This window comes from Aedes albopictus, chromosome 2 (genome assembly GCF_035046485.1).
Source record: "Aedes albopictus strain Foshan chromosome 2, AalbF5, whole genome shotgun sequence".
Taxonomy (NCBI): domain Eukaryota; kingdom Metazoa; phylum Arthropoda; class Insecta; order Diptera; family Culicidae; genus Aedes; species Aedes albopictus.
The window spans coordinates 216,574,600-216,594,608 of NC_085137.1; the positions used below are offsets into that span (position 1 = coordinate 216,574,600).

Consider the following 20,009-nt stretch of genomic DNA (forward strand, 5'->3'; position numbering starts at 1 on the left):
TTGATGTTTTTTATTTTCCCTTGGAAATTCATTCCAATCTAGTTCTTTAAGTGACAATTTCACGACTTCCACCTCGAAACTTCAAATTTGTTTGAAGATACACATCTGTTCTGTGACACCGTCCTCCTGCACACCGCCGAAGATCGTCCTTAGCATTCTATTCGGATGGTTCAAGTTTGGTGTCCAAGGACCACCGGTTTTATAAGCGCTTTGCACATAGTGCACTTGTTACGGCGGAAAACTGGTTTTTAGCCCATACTGCTTGTTATCGTATAAGTCGGCAGAGCAATGTTAAAGACATGCGAATTCGTCACCTTGGTCAAGTCCCCGGCGAGATTTGAATAGTTTTGATTCCCAGGAAAGCCGTACTCATCGGTGTGCTGCTTCCACTTTTCGATCACCTCACGTCATATTTCGGCTCGCGTTACGAAACCGTTGCGGGATGCGTTGAGCTTCTGGTAGAATTTCCATGTTTCTTGAGGATGTAACATTACATAGTTCCATTTTCTCGCATTCCACTTCTCCCAGGTGACGTTTATACTTTCTCCCGAAAGAGGCGGGTCTGCCGTTTCCGGTTCTGTTTGAATCGTTCCACATTCTGCCGTGTTCCATGCTGCAGCTGCAGCATTGGTATAGTTTTCAGTTAAATCGTCAACTTTAGGCAGTGCTGTTCGCATTTGAAGTTTGTGAGATAGATTGCCTTGGGCAACATCGAAAGATTTCGGTCAATAATTGCAGCACGTTGCTTAATACAATTATAATTTATTATTTCCTCACACGCAGTACTTAAATTAGAGTGCCATTTTCATACAATGAAAATATTTTAAAAATATTCAAATCACAGCTAACAAGTGTACCTTAAAACATACATAATCAAACCCATTTCAAGGAAACACTTGTTCCCGTTGTGTCCCATTCGGCCGACAAAACAATCGACAATGATCGAAAACTGAATGTTTCGTGGCCTTCCACGCTTCGAATTTACCTACGGAACCTAGTGATCTCGTCATAATCCTAATTCGGGAGAACTTAAACAATAACCTACATGTACTGCGACCGCAGTTCCTTCAGCTTTTTCGAGCTCCCGCCGGTGACGTTCCACAGCACGTAGAGCGAACTCAAAGCCAAACCGATGCCGCCTCCCATGGCACACTTCCTCAAGCCTGCGGTGGATTTGTAGAGCAGTCCGGTGGCACCGCCGGCCGCTATCGTGTTGATTTCATCGTCCTCCCCACGCGCCCACTGGAGCACTACGCCGAAGACCGAGTACATCACCGCCAGGGTGCCAAGAGTGTTAGCGGTAGCTGCTCCTTGTTTCATGACGTGATTTAGCAGCCTGGAAAGAGTGTAGGATTAGGATCAATGAACGGCAAAATCTGTTATCCCTAACAATGGCCAATGCGAATTCTTCGGGTGGTCCATTGATAAACTGTGATTGTTTATTTGAACTATTTAATTAAAGACCGGTCCAGAAAGTATAGACGCATAAAGAACATACTGACATTTCAAAACTATTGATGACTAGTTCTTTTTAAAAGCTACATGCTGTTGGTCAACCTATTTTCTCAGCACTTGTATTCCGGGTTTTGCGATTCCAACAGTTTGTTTCAAAATACAAGAACTTTCAGCGGAACATCAACGAAAAAATGTGCACAAACGATGAACATGGCTTTAAAGATCACTAAAGAAATGAGCAAAATATGGTGGGAGTAAGTGAGAAAACCGTGCAAGCAGCAATCGGCAAACACGGAGGGGATAACACGTTTAAGCATAGGCAAAAATTAGGTTAACAATAAAGATCCTGCTAACCCTCGTTTGGAAAAGCAAATAGTGAAGGTATTTGAGCACAAGAAAAAAACCTTCTAACTGACACAGAGCGGGTATGACAAAAAAAGATACCATTTCGAATTCCAATGTTCATCGTGGCAAAGAACGTTTGAATTTTCAATCCTATTGTAAGCAGAAATAGCCAAAACGAAGCCCTAAACTAGAACCATCGATCAGGCCCAGACAATTGAAGACTAGGTGCGTCCATACTTTCTGGGGCAGTCTTTATTAAGCCTCTCTGTGTTAATTATTTGCAGTCTATGAAGTTTCCCATTGGATAGCCTGCTTATTGTCTTTGTGCTTCAGTTGTAGCCCAAGCGTACAATAACAGCGCTGAGTCTATTAACCAAGGGTCTAAATATGAAATGCTCCTCCACCGGAAGCTATACCTAAGGCTCCATCACACGGTAGATAAAGGACCTTATGCGAACAACCTACTACATATTCCAAAACTCGAATAAAACGTTACAGAAACGTAAACTGCCCCTCTTGGCATGTCAGTCCCATGTCGTTTCTAATGTGAATCATATTTTAGTCACTCACGAGGTCATTAAAAGCAAATTTGATATTTATTCCGCCTCATTTCACAGTTCAATATGCCATGAAAAGGATACGCATGAAGTAAAAACATTTTTTAGAAAATAATTGGAGTTATACTTCAAAAGGTAGGGGCTTTGAAAAACAACATTGGACTGACATGCGAAGAGGGGCTGTAAAGTGATTAAATGACAACGACTTTTAGCGCGCAACAACGGACAATAATTAAGATTTGAGATCGTAGAGCGACGAATATCGGAGAACACAGATTGGTATCATGGTTAAATTCTGCTATACTGTGGCTTAAGACGTCCGACCATCATCACCTAATCGACTAAATCCGTCTGTGCAGTACTAGGATCTATCGACAGGGCGAAAAAAAACCGGACGCCTAGTGTTCATTTATTACGAAAAAGCTTCCGACTGTCTCAATCATGGAAACATGTGGGGAGCCCTTAGGCGCAAGGGTGTCGCTGAGAAGATCATCGGCCTCATTGAGGCTCAGTACAGGGCGTTTTCGTGCTGAGTAGTGTACAACGGTGTTTTGTCCAATCCCAACCGGGTCGTTGCTGGAGTGAGGCAAGGATGTAACCTATCACCGCTACTGTTCCTCATCGTAATTGACGAGATTCTTGTAGGTGCGATTGATCGTGAACCAAATCGTGAGTTGCTGTGGCAACCCATTACCATAGAGCACCTAAAGGACTTCGAACCTTGCTTCGAACTGGCTGATGACGTTGCTCTCATTGCTCAACGGCGCACTGGTATGCAGAGTAAGCTCGATGATCTTGCCAATCGCTCCTCGGTGGCTGGTCTAATTATTAACGTCAACAAGACCAAATCGTTGGATGTAAACACGCTCAACCCTTCCAGTTTCACGGTAGCTGGGAAAGCAGTGGAGACTGTTGAAAGCTTCCAATATCTTGGTTGCCAAATGGCAGCCGATGGTGGCACCAAGATCGACATACGTGCACGGATAAAGAAAGCGCGGGTTGCCTTAGCGAGTTTAAGAAATGTTTGGGAAAAGAGTCAGATTAGTCGACACGCCAAGATCCGAATTTTTAACTCGAACCAGTGAAACTTGGAGTGTATCAGTCGAGAATAGTCAACGGCTGCAGGTCTTCATCAATGCCTGCCATCGATGCCTGCGGTATATAATTAGTGCATTGTGGCCTCACAATTGGATCTCCAACGTAGAGCTCGATCATCGATCGTCATCAAAAGCCGATAGCGACAGAAATTCGGAAGCGAACGTGGAGGGGGATCGGCTACACTCTACGCAGGAGCGGGAGCGAAATGTGCAAGCAAGCGTTAGATTGGAACCCAGCAGGAAGGACATCATAGCGGAGGCAGACCCAGACACTAATGGCGGAGCAGCTTCAACAAGGAAATAAAGGAAGTCGACAGATATTTCACCTGGCTACAGGTGAAGGCGATGACGGGCAATCGCCCAGGATGGACATCCTTCAATTCGGACCTCTGCGCCACCATGGGTGCTAAGGATTGAAAGTGAGTAAATTCGACACACGCCGACTGAAAGACGCTACAGTGAAAAGGTCCTTCGTCGATTAGCTCGAGAACCGAAAGGTGATAGCTTAAAAGATCAATGAAGCGAATCGCCATCAAGAACGACTTTATCGCCACTTGCGAGAACAATGTAAGCGGTGGATCACAGGTGACACCTGGAGGAAGATAGAGGACCGAATGAACGCCAAAGCCAAAATAAAGCGAGCGAAAACACGAGAGGCCAAAGCCACCAAAGCCTGCCAGCAGCACTATCGAGAGGGAAATGGAGCACTTATGTACAGTAGACGTTCGATAACTGCAACATGTTTACGTTTCACTTAGCGAACGAAAATTCGATAAATGCAACGCCTGACAGTGTCAACAAGCCGTCAATTGATGTAAAATGAACGAAAAATTCATTCGACTGTTCATTAGGGCTAACATGGCGCACCATTTTGACGTTTGGCGGTGCGATAACTGCAAATTTGTTGCACTTACCGGACTTGCAGTTAGAAAGCATTGCAGTTAAACCGTTTGCACCGACCGAACGTCTACTGTAGATGGGACACCATAGCGTGGATGGGCTCCTTAGACGACCAAGGCGAGAAAGCCGCAAATACTGGCAACATTCGTCTCCTCTACGATGTCTCACGTCGCCTTAGTGGGACTGATGAATGCTATGGTGCCCATGAAAAACAGCTATTGACCGACCAGGCTGACCAGGTGAAACGTTGATTCGAGCACTTAGGAAATCTTTTTCAAGTTTCGAGGCTACGCTACCAACCTTTAGCATGACCCGTGAAGGTTTCGACGCATTACACATGTCAACAAGGATGCTCCATTATTGCAGGAGATAGAAACAGCCATCCGTTGTTCGAAGGGTCGATCGCATATCAGCCCAAAGTGCTTAAAGCAGACCTCGTAGTATCTGCAGCACATCTGATGCATCAATTATTCTGCAACAACATATGAGAAACTACGACAATGCAAGGCGTCTTAGTAAAGGTGCCTTCCCGAAAAGGGTAATCTGATCGTACATATGCGATAATTGGAGGGGCGTCATGTTACTGAACATCGTTCTCAAAGTCCTCTGCGAAATGATGCTTAATCGGATACAGGGGAAGAATGACGCATTTTCTAGACGTCAGCAGGTTGTGTGGACAACTGGCACGCTCCGATAATCTTGGAGCAAATCAATTTAAGTCACACGCAGACGTAAGGATGTCCCTGAGAAAAAATCGACCAAATCCGTGTAGGTGCGATTGATCGTTAACCAAATCGTGGGTTGTCCTATGGAACATCTGAACGGATCAAGAAGGCGAGAGCTGCTTTTGCGACTTCAAGTAATGTATAAAAAAAAATCAGTTTAGTCGACACACCAAAGCTTTAAACGCAACGCAGCCTCATCAAAGAAATAAAGAAATTCGACAAAAATTTGACCTGGGCACAGGTCAAGGCGCCGGCGGGCCCAGAATGGAGATCTTTCAATACGAAACTGTGCATCCATTTTGTTTATCGATTTTGTTCAAAAAGTATCTAAATCAAAAGGTATTTCACCAGAAACCCAAAACCTCAGGATATGAAAATTAATATGCTAAAAAATGAAGCGTTTCCAAAAATAGCTCGAACTTTTTGAACTTGAATTTCCTGGACCTGATGATTGGTTACACCGCCAGGCTTACGTTTATGATAAGAAATTACAATTACAATTACTTTACGCATAAAACTATTGTTTCATATTCATCTACTTCTGTTTATGTACTCCATGTATACTTTTGAGTTCATAGAAAATCGGTGGTGCTATAGTGCAATCATAAGCAGCAGAGGGTTGATTCCTTCGAAGGACTCAACAACCCCGTTTTTCATCTCCCTGATACGTTCAATTATTATTGAATTGAGTAACCCACTTGTTACTTACTGTGTTCGACGCAGCTTTCCGGTTTGATTGGCCAGCGCGGTGGCACGCACTCCATTGTAGAACCCAGCAACACCCCCAATCCCCGCTCCGATCATTGCCGACGATCCGATCTGTGAGAATGCCAACTCGAATCGGCCCCGCTGTTTGGAGGCACCCTCGGGAAAGATAAACTCCGGCTGGGACTGCAGGTAACGGGTATCATAGTTCAGGTACGGCGACAAGGGTTGAATCTGCTGCGATGGAAGCGCTGCAATGTGCAAGTTCAAAACAATGATCATCATGCATACCGAGTGTGAGGTTACACCTCTCGACAGGAGAGCTGCCCTTTATTGCGTAACTAAAATTTTTGTGAAATCATACTTACCCGGTGATGGAGCTCCAAACGAAAGTGGTTTACTCAAGTAGTCGTCACTCATTGTGTCGCTGGAGATTATTCTGAAGAGAAACACACAATTTTTGACCGAAAAATAGCCAAAAATCGATCGCGAAATCACGATAGCAAATCTGCGCCGTGCGATGGAGAGGACAATGACTGAATTTTGACGTTTCGTTTCTGGGCAATGATGAATCATCGTCATTGATGCACGCTGCACAGCGGTCGATGTTAGCCCACACACGTGATTTTTTCATTCGGCTGCGTGCCGCAGTAGCATTTTTTTTGCCATTTTCGAGCCCCTCGTTAAGTTGCTGTCATGCTCGCGTTTGCCGATTTGACAGTTCTGAATTTGTTTCTTCTCCGGTTGATTTCTAGCGAAAAGTGCAGATTTTTTCCCTGATTTTCGAACACATGCACGGATAGAAGGCGATAACTATTTCAAAAATCGGATATTTTGCAAATTTTATTCAAAACCACGAGAAACACACAATAAACACCATGGATTTGGAATTGAAAAAGGTATAAATATTGTCTGCCACAAGTGTTGATGCAGCCGACTAACCCTTTCTTCCCATTTTAGGCCTTCTCTGAGATGCAAATGAACAAAATCGAATCCACGAAGAAAATCCGCCTGCTGGACATGAAGACGGACAGTTTGAAGGTGTCCAAACAGCGGGTGGAACTGACCAATAAGGAAATTTCCCAGCTGAATGCCGACACCAAAGTGTACGCCTCGGTGGGGCGAATGTTCGTCCTGTCGGATGTTCCCTCGCTGACGGATGAGATGAAGATCAAACAGAACAACTTCGAGGAGATGATCGGTCAGTGCGAAAAGAACAAAGAGTTCTTGCTGAAAAATCTCAAAGAGCAGGAGGACAGTCTCCGGGAGTTGGTCCAACAGAAGCGAACGGAATCCACGGCGAAGGAGAACGGAAGCGATGCGAAGAAGGAATAATCTTAGAACGTTTAGAATTTAGACGATAATGGATGCATTTCGGATGAATGAGGACTAGCAATAGGTCGAACAGAAAGCTTCATTTTTGTAACATTTTCTGCCGGGTAATAAAGCTACACCTTTTCTGCTAACACACTATCCAGGTCGAAATTGGCGTACGAGGCAAACTCATTTCCCAAATTCCTCTCGTGCTGTGGCTCAAATTTACACATATCTAACCCTAGGAACTTCTTAGCCCACTCTTGCACGGCGCGTCCCGAACAAAGTACCGTCCTGCAATCCGGTTTGGCAATCCTTCGAACTACGGTGCCCATTTTTTCGATGCATTCTTCCGACAGGAACGGAGGATCGGCAATTATGAGATCGAACGATTCCCGAAACTCTTCTAGGTAGCCATCTTCGGTTGCGCGGTTATAATCGAAATGTTTGAAGTCCTCTCCAATCGAAGCGAATCGTTGATCGAACTCGAATAGGGTCACTGGTGAAAAGTGAAAGCATTTTGGTAGAACATTTATGTAAATATGTACAATAAATAAACCAATTGGCCCGCAAGTATATGTAACCACATGTAACTGTGGAGGAATTTGGATATTTTAACATTACATTGCAGTTCACAAAATTTAACTTCTTTAAAATTAAAAAATAAATATGTATATATTTTCACTAAACCCGTAAATGGAAATAATCTTCAGACGGGCTTGGTGGTCTAAGGGCCGATTTCTTCACCTCGGCTTAAACGGTAAGCCAGACACACCCATATAGTTAAACCTGTTTTAACGCTTAAGCCGAGGTGAAGAAATCGCCTCTAAATGGCTACCGGTTCTGATTCTGTCTGGGTTCAATCCCAGGCCCATCCCATTTCTCCTACTTTGTATACTTTCCCTTTGCATATACAACACGAATTTATAGCCTTCGCTAGAAACTGAAACGGATTGAAAAAGCCGTTTTGTCTTTCCAACTTCACAGCATCTATCTAACATATTTATTAGGCTCCCCAGGGATGGAAACACTCACTTAGGGTGGGGCGGGGCAAGATGGGTCGCGGGGCAAGATGGGTCAGTGCCATTTTCGGGCGCATTGCTCATGTTTTGATTATGTTAATAATTCTGTTAGATGACCAGCATGAATATACAAAAGTTTGAGGCATTGATTGAAAAAATATTCACTTTCATTGGAAATAAAAAATAAAATGGTTTTTAGCCATTTTTCTTATGCGATACATTCGATATAATCTCCATATAAACGGCCGCGGGGCAAGATGGGTCACCTTCAATTTTGAACGTATTTTTGGAGCATTCAAAAGTTATTTATTTTTTATTATAAGACTATCCCATAAATGACTTCAATCAAGCGGAATGAACGCTCAAAATTATAACATAAAATTATGATAATTTTTTAGTGAAAACATCGATTTTCAAGTCGCCTTAGGAACACTCAAATCGTAAAGTTTTTTATATTCCAAATAAATTTATAAAATGTTTACTAGTAGCTCTTGTTTACTCAAAATGGATATGAAGCATATGTAAATGCGGAACAAATCTTATATTTTGACGTTTTTCGTTGAGAAAATGTGAATTACTTAAAAGGTGACCCATCTTACCCCGCACTTTTTTCACGGCGCAAAATCGGTCACTTTTTAAAACTGCTTGTTTAACATCATATTTTGCATTTAATGAACTTTTTATCGACTTTTAGCATAGCTAACTAGTGTATTAAAGAGTAGCGGACGAATACAAACCAATACGATTTGTATTTACAAAGTTATGGTGATCCATCCTTAGGTGACCCATCTTGCCCCGCCCCACCCTACTATTTTCTCAGCTCAGAAGCATGCTATCAAAAACAGTGCATGGAGCAAGGGGTTGGTCACTCGGCACATTGTGCCCGGCACACATGCCGGCACATCTCGGCACACATGCCGGCACACATGGGCACAACCAACCAGCTGCGATGCGGCCATGTTTTTGAAGTCATCATCTGTTTCAGGTCAAACATTTGATTTAGGCGTAGTTTACGAGTGATATTTGTTCTTTAACAAAAAAAGTTCTTTATATCCCCAATTGCGGCCTAATTTGAACACGTTTTTATTTATTGTAACATATTTCAGCTAAGAGAATTAGATTTTTTCATAATTCTTCTAGTATTTTCGAAAATTTCCTTTTTTGTTGTGGAAAATATTACGCGCTTTTCAAGTGTTGGTCCAGAAAAGTTTATTGTTTACAAATTTTGCTGTCAAAATGGGGTTCAACGCACAATGGGGGTCAGAGATGTTGGCTCGCTTTTTTACTGTGGGGTAGTATTTGGATGACAAGTGGCTGGGCACAACATAGAAATCCAACTTTGCGGTATGGAATCAAACTGTCATTATACTTACGATTGCAAAAAATCCCTTCATACAGATTCTAGACAAGTGTTCTGGGTGGAATTTTGTCGGTAAACACCGACTAGACCAATAACATTCGCCAAAAATAGACAGGATTATAATTAGCGCAAAAACATTCTAAGAAAATATTCCACTGGGCACATTCGGCACACCTCCGGCACGTTCGGCACACTTCGGCATACACTGAAAAACAACCGGCACAGTTTAGGCACATATTGGCACACGCTCAAAAATCACGGCACAAATGAAGTGTGCTGAATGACCAACCCCTTGGCATGGAGGACTTTTACCTTGTAGTTTTATCTAAAAGTTAGCCAAATAAAGCAACAGTCGCAAAGTATTGAGAAAGAGGCGACTTTCCACGAGGTGAATACATTCATAATATGTAGGTATTTTCTCTCAAGGCAGATATTTGCGCATTTCAAAATAGCAAGAACCTCTGCTTGAAACACCGTAGAATAGTGTCTCATCGCAACTGAACTTTTTATTCTAGGGCCGTATATTCCTGATCCCGTTTTTATTTCAACTTTTTAGCCATCTGATTGATTGACGAACAGTGGGACCTCCGACTTCCCAATCTGCGCGAGTTTTTTCGTCCAAAAGGGAATATCATGGTTTTCCACCGATTTCATCCAGCCTTTAATCATTTCTATTACTAGCCTATTTTGGAAGTAATGTGAAATGCTCAGGTGACCAACAAGATCACCTAGCATAAACTTTTGAACTCGTTTAAATATCAGCACAACCTTTTCTGCTTCTAATTGCACGTACTCGTGCAAATGTAGCAGATTGAGAATCGCATCTAAAGCTTTTGATGGAGTGCTGCGCATCGCTCCTGTAATAGCAATGGACGAAAGACGTTGAATTTTCGCAATCTGAGATTTCTTAATTATTCATAAGAAACGTGCACCACTTTCAGTTTTGGAATATGTACATATTTGTAATTCTCAATACTCAATCAATGCCCGTTTTTCACCACCAGTGTGTCGAATACAAATTTTTAATTTACTGCCTATGATCGCATATCAGTCTCATATTTGCTGGGTTTCCTATTCATATGGGACAGTTATGCGATCATGGACAGTTTATTCCCAATGTCAAACAAGACCCTTATTAGACCACGCGTCGCCTCTGACATCAATTGTGTGATAGCCTCTTTTGTTTTTGACTACCAGACAAACGAAGCATACATCACTTTTGGGCGGATTATGGCAGTATAAATTCACATTATCATTTTTGGTTTTAGGCCCCACTTTCTGACAATAGTTTTGGAGCATAACCAAAACGCACTTGTTGCCTTATCGATCACGGTTTGAGCATTCCAGTTCAGTTTTCATCCAGTTCAGTTCAGTTTGGCATCCAGAATCAAACCTAAGTATTTGACTCGATCACTAGGAACCCATCTCCTAGTGATAGGGGCAATTACGACTTTTGACGGGTTGATGCTAAGGCTTCCTTAATACACCATCAATATGTACCTACAGTTTAGGGCCCTTTGCATTCTCTCCGAAACAGTTTTGTCATACTTTCCTCTCACTATAATGACCATATCGTCTGCAAAGCCCACAACTTCAAAACCTCTTTCCGTCAAGCTTTTTAGAAGATCGTCTACACCTAAGGACCACATTAGTGGTGAGAGGAATCCTCCTTGAGGGCAACCTTTCGTTGCCCTTACTGTTATAGAAGAACTTCCCAGCTCGTAGGTGATTTCTCTTTTGGCAAGCACAGTATAAAACCAATGTATGATACATTGGTCGAAGTTTTTGTTCTCCATATAGCACACTTCATAGATGAATAGGAGGCATTATCAAATGCTCCTTCTAGGTCTGAAAACGTTTTTTCCACCTTTGTTACTAGCGAATGAAGTGCCGTAACCGTTGACTTACCAGATTGATAAGCAAACTGGAAGTCTGATAGGGGATGCTCTTTTATGTAAGAATAATTGATAAAATCCTTCAAATCCTTTTTCATAGTCTTCAACAAAACTGAAGAAAGACTAGTTGGCCTATATGCTCTCGGATGCGTCACTTGCTTCCACTTTTTTGGTATAAAAATAACTCTTACAAGCCTTCATTTTGATGGAACGTAGTTCAATCTCAAACTAGCCTTGAACATCTAATTAGTAATGGAATCAACACCGCTCTGGGCTGCAAAACGGTGAGTCGATAAGGAGAGCGTCCAATATAGCTCTCGTCCTCACACGGAAAAATATTAAAACCCAAAGAATAAGTTTTAAAAACTCAAATTTGGCTAAACTGCTTTTAGTTTTAACTCAAAGTTGGGTTGTTTTCTCCCTCGCCCCACCGCAATGTTGTCAAAAACAAAGAGAGAAGCACCGACGCATCCGCTGCTCTTCCGTGGAAGAAGCCAAATTTGGGTTTTCTTGAGTTAACCCAAATTTGCGTCATTTGAGGCCTCCGTTGGGTGAAAATAACTTACCAGTGGGTTAATTTTTTTGCCGCTCTCAAACGAGAACTACTCACTCACCACTTTCGCTGTTTGACGCAAATTTGAGTTATTCCACGGAAGACCGGGATTGCGTCAAAACAACTTAAATTTGGGTTGATTTGTAGTTCCGTGCACAAGTTCTTATCTCATGCTTCCACGGGTCAAGCGATGACAAAGACCGCCAGCTAAGGGAACGTTCAAAAATTACGTTCAACATTTGGGGGAGGGAGGGGGTCTAGAGAAGTGTGACAGTACGTGTATTAGGTATAGGAAAACAGCGTGACAGAGGGGGGAGGGGGGGTCTAAAAATCCCAAAAAATGATGGACGTAATATTTGAATCTTCCCTAAGAGTTGTGTGCTTAGCTGGTAGTGCAGCCTGGGAACTGTTGTCCTTCTGACTTCAGCTAGATTGAGGAGGTACGATCCGAGTGTCTGTTCACCAAGGAGGTGCGGCTCAAACAGCGTCTGTTCTGGCATCCAGCGGCTGAGTAAGAAACGCTGCACCACGCCCAGCTAGATCCAAGGTGGTAGCCCCATCAGCGTGGTCGTCCCAGTGTTGGTTGGGACGTTAAACAGAACTGGCACGATGGCCCTCCGGCGAGACAGGAGTGTTGGCGTAGGCCCAATAAGCCACCCAGGAGAAAATACGACTCGATACAATCTACGATACTAGGTTTCGCAGGATGTGACAGGATAATCTACGACGAACTACATCCCCGCAACTTCGACATCGTGGCGTTGCAGGAACTTTGTTGGACTGGACAGAAAGTGTGGAAAAGCGGGCATCGAGCGGCTACCTTCTACCAAAGCTGTGGCACCACCAATGAACTGGGAACAGGTTTTATAGTGTTGGGCAAGATGCGACAACGTGTGATCGGGTGGCAGCCGATCAACGCAAGGATGTGCATGTTGAGAGTTAAGGGCCGTTTCTTCAACTACAGCATCATCAACGTCCACTGCCCACACGAAGGGAGACCCTATGACGAGAAAGAAGCGTTCAACGCGCAGTTATAGCAAACATAGGATGGCTGCTCGCCGCGTGACGTGAAAATCGTTGTCGGCGACATGAACGCGCAGGTAGGAAGGGAGGAAATGTACAGACCGGTAATCGGGCGAAACAGCCTGCACGCCGTATCGAATGATAACGGCCAGCGATGCGTAAACTTTGCAGCCTCCCGTGGTATGGTAGTCCGAAGCACCTTCTTCCCCCGCAAAGATATCCACAAAGCCACCTGGAGATCACCCGACCATCAAACAGAAAACCAAATCGACCACGTTCTAATCGAAGGTAAATTCTTCTCAGATATAACCAACGTCCGCACATAACGCAGTGCGAATATAGATTCGGATCACTACTTAGTCGCTGTATGCATGCGCTCAAAACTTTCGACAGTTATCACCACGCGTCGAAGTCGAACGCCGCGGCTCAACATCGAGCAACTTCGTAACGTAGAAGTGGCTCAAGACTACGCGCAGCAGTTAGCAGTGGCCCTACCAACGGAAGAGCAGCTTGGCGCAGCTACACTTGAAGATGGCTGGAGGGACATCCGATCCGCCATAGGTAGTACCTCGGCTACAGCACTAGGCTTCGCAACTCCGAATCACAGAAACGACTGGTACGACGGCGAATGTGAACAGTTGAAAAACGAGAAGAATGCAGCATGGGCGAGAATGCTGCAACACCGTACGAGAGCGAATGAGGCACGTTACAAACAGGCGCGGAACAGGCAAAACTCAGTCTTCCGGATGAAGAAGCGCCAGCAGGAAGAACGAGATCGCGAAGCGATGGAAGAGCTGTACCGCGCTAAGGACACACGAAAGTTCTACGAGAAGCTGAACCGCTCGCGCAGAGGCTTTGTGCCACAAGCCGACATGTGCCGAGATAATCACGGGAATATTCTCACGAGCGAGCGTGAGGTGGTCGAGAGGTGGCGGCAGCATTACGATGAGCACCTCAATGGCGACGTTGCAAGTACCGAAGGTGGCGTGGTAACAGATCTTGGAGTATATGCACAGGACGAAAGACTTCCGGCCCCTGACCTTCAAGAGATTGAGGAGGAGGTTGGCCGGTTGAAAAACAACAAAGCCGCTGGAGCAGATCAACTACCAAGCGAGCTTCTAAAATACGGTGGAGAAGCACTGGTGAGAGCACTACACTGGGTCATTACCAAGATTTGGGAGGAGGAAGTATTACCGGAGGAATGGATGGAAGGTATCGTGTGTCCCATCTACAAAAAGGGCGACAAGTTGGATTGCGGGAACTATCGCGCGATCACACTACTGAGCGCTGCCTACAAGATACTCTCTCAAATTTTATGCCGCCGTCTATCACCAATTGCAAGAGAGTTCGTGGGGCAATATCAGGCTGGATTTATGGGTGAACGCGCTACAACGGACCAGATGTTCGCCATCCGCCAGGTGTTGCAGAAATGCCGCGAATACAACGTGCCCACACATCACTTGTTCATCGATTTCAAATCGGCGTATGATACAATCGATCGAGAACAGCTATGGCAGATTATGCACGAATACGGATTCCCGGATAAACTGATACGGTTGATCAAGGCGACGATGGATCGAGTGATGTGCGTAGTTCGAGTATCAGGGACACTCTCGAGTCCCTTCGAATCTCGCAGAGGGTTACGGCAAGGTGATGGTCATTCGTGCTTGCTGTTCAACATTGCTTTGGAGGGTGTAATATGAAGAGCGGGGATAAACACGAGTGGGACGATTTTCACGAAGTCCGTTCAGTTGCTTGGTTTCGCCGATGATATTGATATTATTGCTCGTAAATTTGAGACGATGGCGGAAACGTACATCCGACTAAAGAGTGAAGCCAAGCGAATCGGATTAGTCATTAATGTGTCGAAGACAAAGTACATGATGACAAAGGGCTCCAGGGAGGAATCACCGCGCCCGCCACCCCGAATTCATATCGACGGTGATGAAATCAAGGCGGTTGAAGAATTCGTGTACTTGGGCTCACTAGTGACCGACGACAACGACACCAGCAGAGAAATTCAGAGGCGCATTGTGGCAGGAAATCGTGCCTACTTTGGACTCCGCAGAACTCTACGATCGAATAAAGTTCGCCGTAACACGAAGTTAACCATCTACAAAACGTTGATTAGACCGGTCGTCCTCTATGGGCACGAAACATGGACCCTACGTGCAGAGGACCAACGCGCCCTTGGAGTTTTCGGAAGGTGTTGCGTACCATCTACGGCGGAGTGCAGATGGAAGACGGGACTTGGAGAAGGCGAATGAACCACGAGCTGCATCAGCTGCTAAGAGAACCAACCATCGTCCATACCGCGAAAATCGGGAGGCTACGGTGGGCGGGTCACGTCATCAGGATGTCGGATAGCAACCCGACTAAAATGGTTCTCGAGAGTCATCCGACCGGTACAAGAAGACGTGGAGCGCAGCGAGCTAGGTGGGTCGACCAAGTGGAGGACGATCTGCGGATCCTACGCAGAGTGCGGAACTGGAGGCAAACAGCCATGGACCGAGTGGAATGGAGGCGGCTACTATGTACAGCAGAGGCCACCCCGGCCTTAGCCTGACCGGTAAGGTGAGGTAAGTATCAACACCGCTCTTCCGTTTTGAATCAGTGCTGGAAATATACCATCAACTCCTGCAGATTTGAAAGGCTTAAAAGATTTAATTGCATTTTCCACTCTGGCCTCGTGAAGATTTCATCAGCTAAATCTGAGGCGGTGTTTACTATATTATACTATAGGGCACTGCATGAAATGCTTTCCTTCTCTTTCACTCTTACAGAAACTTTGTAAACAACAAGGCCACGAAACGTCAAAATCCCATACAAAATCAAAACAGTGCAGTGCCCTATAGAGTTTATACTAGTAGAGTTTATACTACACTCAGGAAAATTGCCTCACACTTATGTCGTTTTCGTTTATTCCTAGAGCGAACCTAGTTTCGCTCTGGATCCGCCCTAACTGCTGTCAAAACGTTCGGTTATTCAATCGAGTCGGATCGGGATCCGCTCCAGATCCGACCCAAACAGAGCGAGGTTCGCTCTGCCGATTTTTTCCGATCCAACCCGAGCGGGATCCATCTGTCAAATTAAATGTAAACAAACCAACAAAACAAATCGTGAAAATCAAAATTGCTATCTTTTTGAGCAAATAGAAGGTTGAAAACTTTCATTGATGGCATTGCATTATTAAATTGATGCACCACATAGCGTTTCAGCATTCAATTGTGCGCAGAGAAGATTAATTTAATGAAAATGCGCAACTGACAGTTTCATTCTTTTTCATAATGTTTACATGTTGACTCGACTCGGGTCGGATCTGGATCCGTTTTTGTTCGTTTATTGTGAGTCAGGGTCAGCTCTAACCCAGGTTCAAATCCGAAAACGACATTAATGGCAAATATCCATGTGCCAAAGTATATGCAACCAATACCCGATTACGCAGGCAAATTAGCGCATGAATTGTATGAGTCGCTGCTGTATGGTGCCTCATCAAAAGTATGAGTCGCACTAATGGAAAACATTTGTTTACCCCCATTGCAAGAATCCATGTCCCGGACACATAGAAGGAATGAAGATTTTTTTCCCAGTGTAGGACATGGAGCGGACCTGGTAAGGAGGTTAAAGCACGTGACTTTCACGCCGAGGTCCTGGGATCGCATCCCACTCCCGACAAACTCACAAAATGTGAGTTCTTCCTTCGGAAGGGAAGTAAAGCGTGGGTCTCGAGATAAACTAGCATAGGACTAAAAATCTCGTTAATACATATAAAATAAAAATAAAATAATTCGACATCTTTCGCCTTCCAGAAATATAGTAGGGGGATTCACTTAACAGCGTAAACTGATTAACTGATTAAACGTCGCGATCACCAAAGCAATCTTTGATTAATTCATTCGCAAAATCATGAAACATTTCAAATAAGCAGAAAATCATAAGGCTATCTGACGTTTGATCACCTTTCTCTGTTGCGCTACCGAGGAGGATAGGTTTGTTTTCATACGGAAACGTTTCCGTATGAAAATATTAATTATTAATAAAAATATTGTTTCCTTGACCTCTCCTAAACATTTAATGTAACAGGTTCGCGTAATTGATTAAATAAACTATTAAACTATTAAAATATTAAACAAAAAATTGCTATCTTCTGTGTCTGCTTGAGAGGGAAGGGTGATGAGCGCTAGATTGCGTTATGGCTTACGCAGCAATTACATATAGTTATTTATGTAACGAGTTGCAAAAAGTTGATTTTTTCAGCACGAGTCGTACATGTATCCAACGAACGAGGCTTGCCGAGTTGGATGAATACGAAAAGTGTTGAAAAAATCGAGTTTTGCAACGAGTACCTCTAGTATCATTGGAATCCATACTTAAAACCGAACCTGAAAATTGGTTTATAAAATGCTATTCGAGCAAAACTTTGGACAACTGTGATGTTGCATTCTCCATTTCTTGCCTTTTAGCTCATTACTACTAATCTAGTACTTCACCGTGCATGTCCCATAGCCAAATTATAGATTGTTTTAAATATACATTAATATGTGGTTCTATTCCACAGAATATGCCGGCCAGATTTGCCTCTCGGGTACTCTAAAGAGCAACCAAGATTGCGTGGGCTTCAGCTGATTACTACAAATCTACAGCTCATTACTAAAACTCCAGTACTTCCCCGACCGCGTCTATTGCCAAATTGCCTTCTTGTAATTTGGACTGGAAAAGCGTTACATATTTACAAGAATAAGTAACACTAGTTTACAAAATAAAACGAAAGTCGTGAACTTCTGTCAACGACCAAAATTTTTGAAGCATAATTTAGCACTGATTTCGAAACCGTGCTTTTAAAAATTTAAAGTAGAACAGTTTTTGAGATTAAGCTCAATATCGAGTTTTACAACTTTTTAAAATATGGAATTCAATAAAATTCAAATATCTTGCGTTTTGTTCAACCAATTTTAAATCTTTTTCCATTAATTAAAAGCTGAACATAATACCATTCGATCATCTGAATGCAGGTTTTGCATGAGATTTATGAAAATCAAGATATTGGCGAGTTTTGGGGACGATCTCCTTAAATTTTAGCAAAATTTCCAAAAATTTATGAAGAAATGTATTTTTTTTTCAATAAGAAAAAACAATATAAAAATTCTTTCTCAACGTTTATTTGACATATCATAAGTGGTTGAGTTACAGTAAAAAAATCAGCTTAATCGGAGCATTAACTACGGAGAATGAGATGTGTGAAGTGAGCGACTTTGCATAAAAATAGAACAAAAATCGATTTCAAATCATCAACCTTGTATGGAAAGTTAAAAAAATTTCCGCTCTACTGTAATTTTTTTCCTTCGCGTTTTCGAACTCAGGACATGATTCTACACCAAAAACGATCATCAGCTTACCGAGTTCAAAAATGCTGTAAACTAGTGTAATCGTTCGTTACCGTTACACTTAACATTAGTCTAATATATTTGGTTTAGCCATCGTTTAGCTTGGACTCAATGGATTAGTACAGAATTGCAATATCAAGTTTATAAAATGTGTATAGTATAAACGGACTTACCATTTTCGATGACTTCCTTAACGTGGTGATAGAGTGATGGGGACGAGAGTAGCGCCACTCGCAGCTCCTTCCCTTCAGACGCATCCTTGAAGTAACGAACCGCCTGAGCCAGTTTCACTTTAGTGTCCTCGTTGTACCAGAACTGACTTAATTGCTGAAATTAATGAATAAAAGCTAGAATATTACAAATCATTGGTTTCAAAACATCTACTCTTTTGATATACCAACCCAATTCTCCTCGAATTCTTTAGAGCCAGCCAATTCGCCCGCTTCCTCAGCCTTTTCGCGCAACTCTTTCTCCCGCAGAAACTGCTGTAGGACCAGCATTGTGTCGGCGGGCAGTCGGCAGTCGTCATCGTCACTGTCGATTATTCTGTTTTCCGATGACATGCTTTACTACAAAAAAAAATTGCAGTTGTAATGCTGATATGATTTCCTAAGTGACTCTTTAGTTTTGGAATTTTATGCTGAACAGGCTAAACCGGCTAAGCACGTAGTCCCGTGCGTGAAATTTGTGAAGCAGCGTGCGGCGGGTCGATGTTTGTTTTTATTTTTTGGCTCGTCTTTTTTGCTCACAATCTTCGCGTTCGTTCCGGGGATGCTTGCTGCATGCTGGCCTTCTGAAGTTCCGCTTTTGCGATGTTTTCGCGCGGAAAATCTCGCTCCAAAAACCTCGATTCGATCGCTCGACCGCCGTCGAGCTCGAGTCTGCAAAAAAAAAGTTGGAAGCGACTACACTGAAATAAATTTTGTTGTGGAAATTACCGATTCCATAGTAAAATTATTAACCGTACTCAACCGTTCTCAACCACCAGGGTGCGAGGACACCATCTTTTAGAATCCAACATGTTGTAATGTAAACATTTGTGTATCCACAAAGGATTCCATTGTGGATACACGATAGATGTTTGCTCCTGTCAGATGCATTAGGTGGGATTAGGGTTGCCATATACAGTAGACGTTCGATAACTGCAACATGTTTACGTTTCACTTAGCGAACGAAAATTCGATAACTGCAACGCCTGACAGTGTCAACAAGCCGCCAATTGGCTTCTTTAGTGGTGTTGAGATAATTCCATATTCTGAATCTGCATGCCAAACTGAGCCGAAATCCAATTTTTATGAATTTTGGTGCCCGGGAACCTATTTAAAAATCAATTTGAAATTTGTATGGGAGCGATTTGTCGAATCACCCCTCGTCGCATTTTGTACTGAGCGAAGCTGTCAAGCAGTTGCCCAGCTGTCAAAAGGTGATTTCGAAAAATCTCTTTGAAATCGATTTTAGATACCAAAATAAAGTTATGAAAATCTGAAAAAAATCATAGCGGTTCAGAAAAAGGTGCTCTTTCGTTTAAAAATAAAAAATCATTGAATTTTTCTTAATTAAAAAATCCAATTGACGTAAAATGAACGAAAAATTCATTCGACTGTTCATTAGGGCTAACATGGCGCACCATTTTGACATTTGGCGGTGCGATAACTGCAAATTTGTTGCACTTAC

General features: G+C 43.2%; 3 protein-coding genes across 3 annotated transcripts; 1 reads left to right on the top strand and 2 right to left on the bottom strand.

Moving 5' to 3' along the window:
* Nucleotides 1-746: 746 nt before the first annotated feature.
* Nucleotides 747-6,332, bottom strand: LOC109420136 (mitochondrial import inner membrane translocase subunit Tim23). The gene is made up of 3 exons (XM_019694451.3): nt 6,153-6,332; nt 5,789-6,035; nt 747-1,336 (listed from the first exon to the last, which is right to left on the bottom strand). The coding sequence occupies exons 1-3, from the start codon at nt 6,202-6,204 to the stop codon at nt 1,042-1,044; spliced, it is 594 nt and encodes a 197-aa protein (XP_019549996.1). The 5' UTR covers nt 6,205-6,332; the 3' UTR covers nt 747-1,041.
* Nucleotides 6,333-6,487: 155 nt separating this feature from the next.
* LOC109433084 (prefoldin subunit 1) lies at nt 6,488-7,257 on the top strand. Its single transcript, XM_019709475.3, has 2 exons — nt 6,488-6,683; nt 6,745-7,257. The coding sequence occupies exons 1-2, from the start codon at nt 6,663-6,665 to the stop codon at nt 7,117-7,119; spliced, it is 396 nt and encodes a 131-aa protein (XP_019565020.2). The 5' UTR covers nt 6,488-6,662; the 3' UTR covers nt 7,120-7,257.
* Nucleotides 7,185-19,178, bottom strand: LOC109433083 (protein-lysine N-methyltransferase CG9154). The gene is made up of 3 exons (XM_019709474.3): nt 18,737-19,178; nt 18,509-18,662; nt 7,185-7,597 (listed from the first exon to the last, which is right to left on the bottom strand). The coding sequence occupies exons 1-3, from the start codon at nt 18,896-18,898 to the stop codon at nt 7,233-7,235; spliced, it is 681 nt and encodes a 226-aa protein (XP_019565019.3). The 5' UTR covers nt 18,899-19,178; the 3' UTR covers nt 7,185-7,232.
* Between the last annotated feature and the right edge of the window lie 831 nt (nt 19,179-20,009).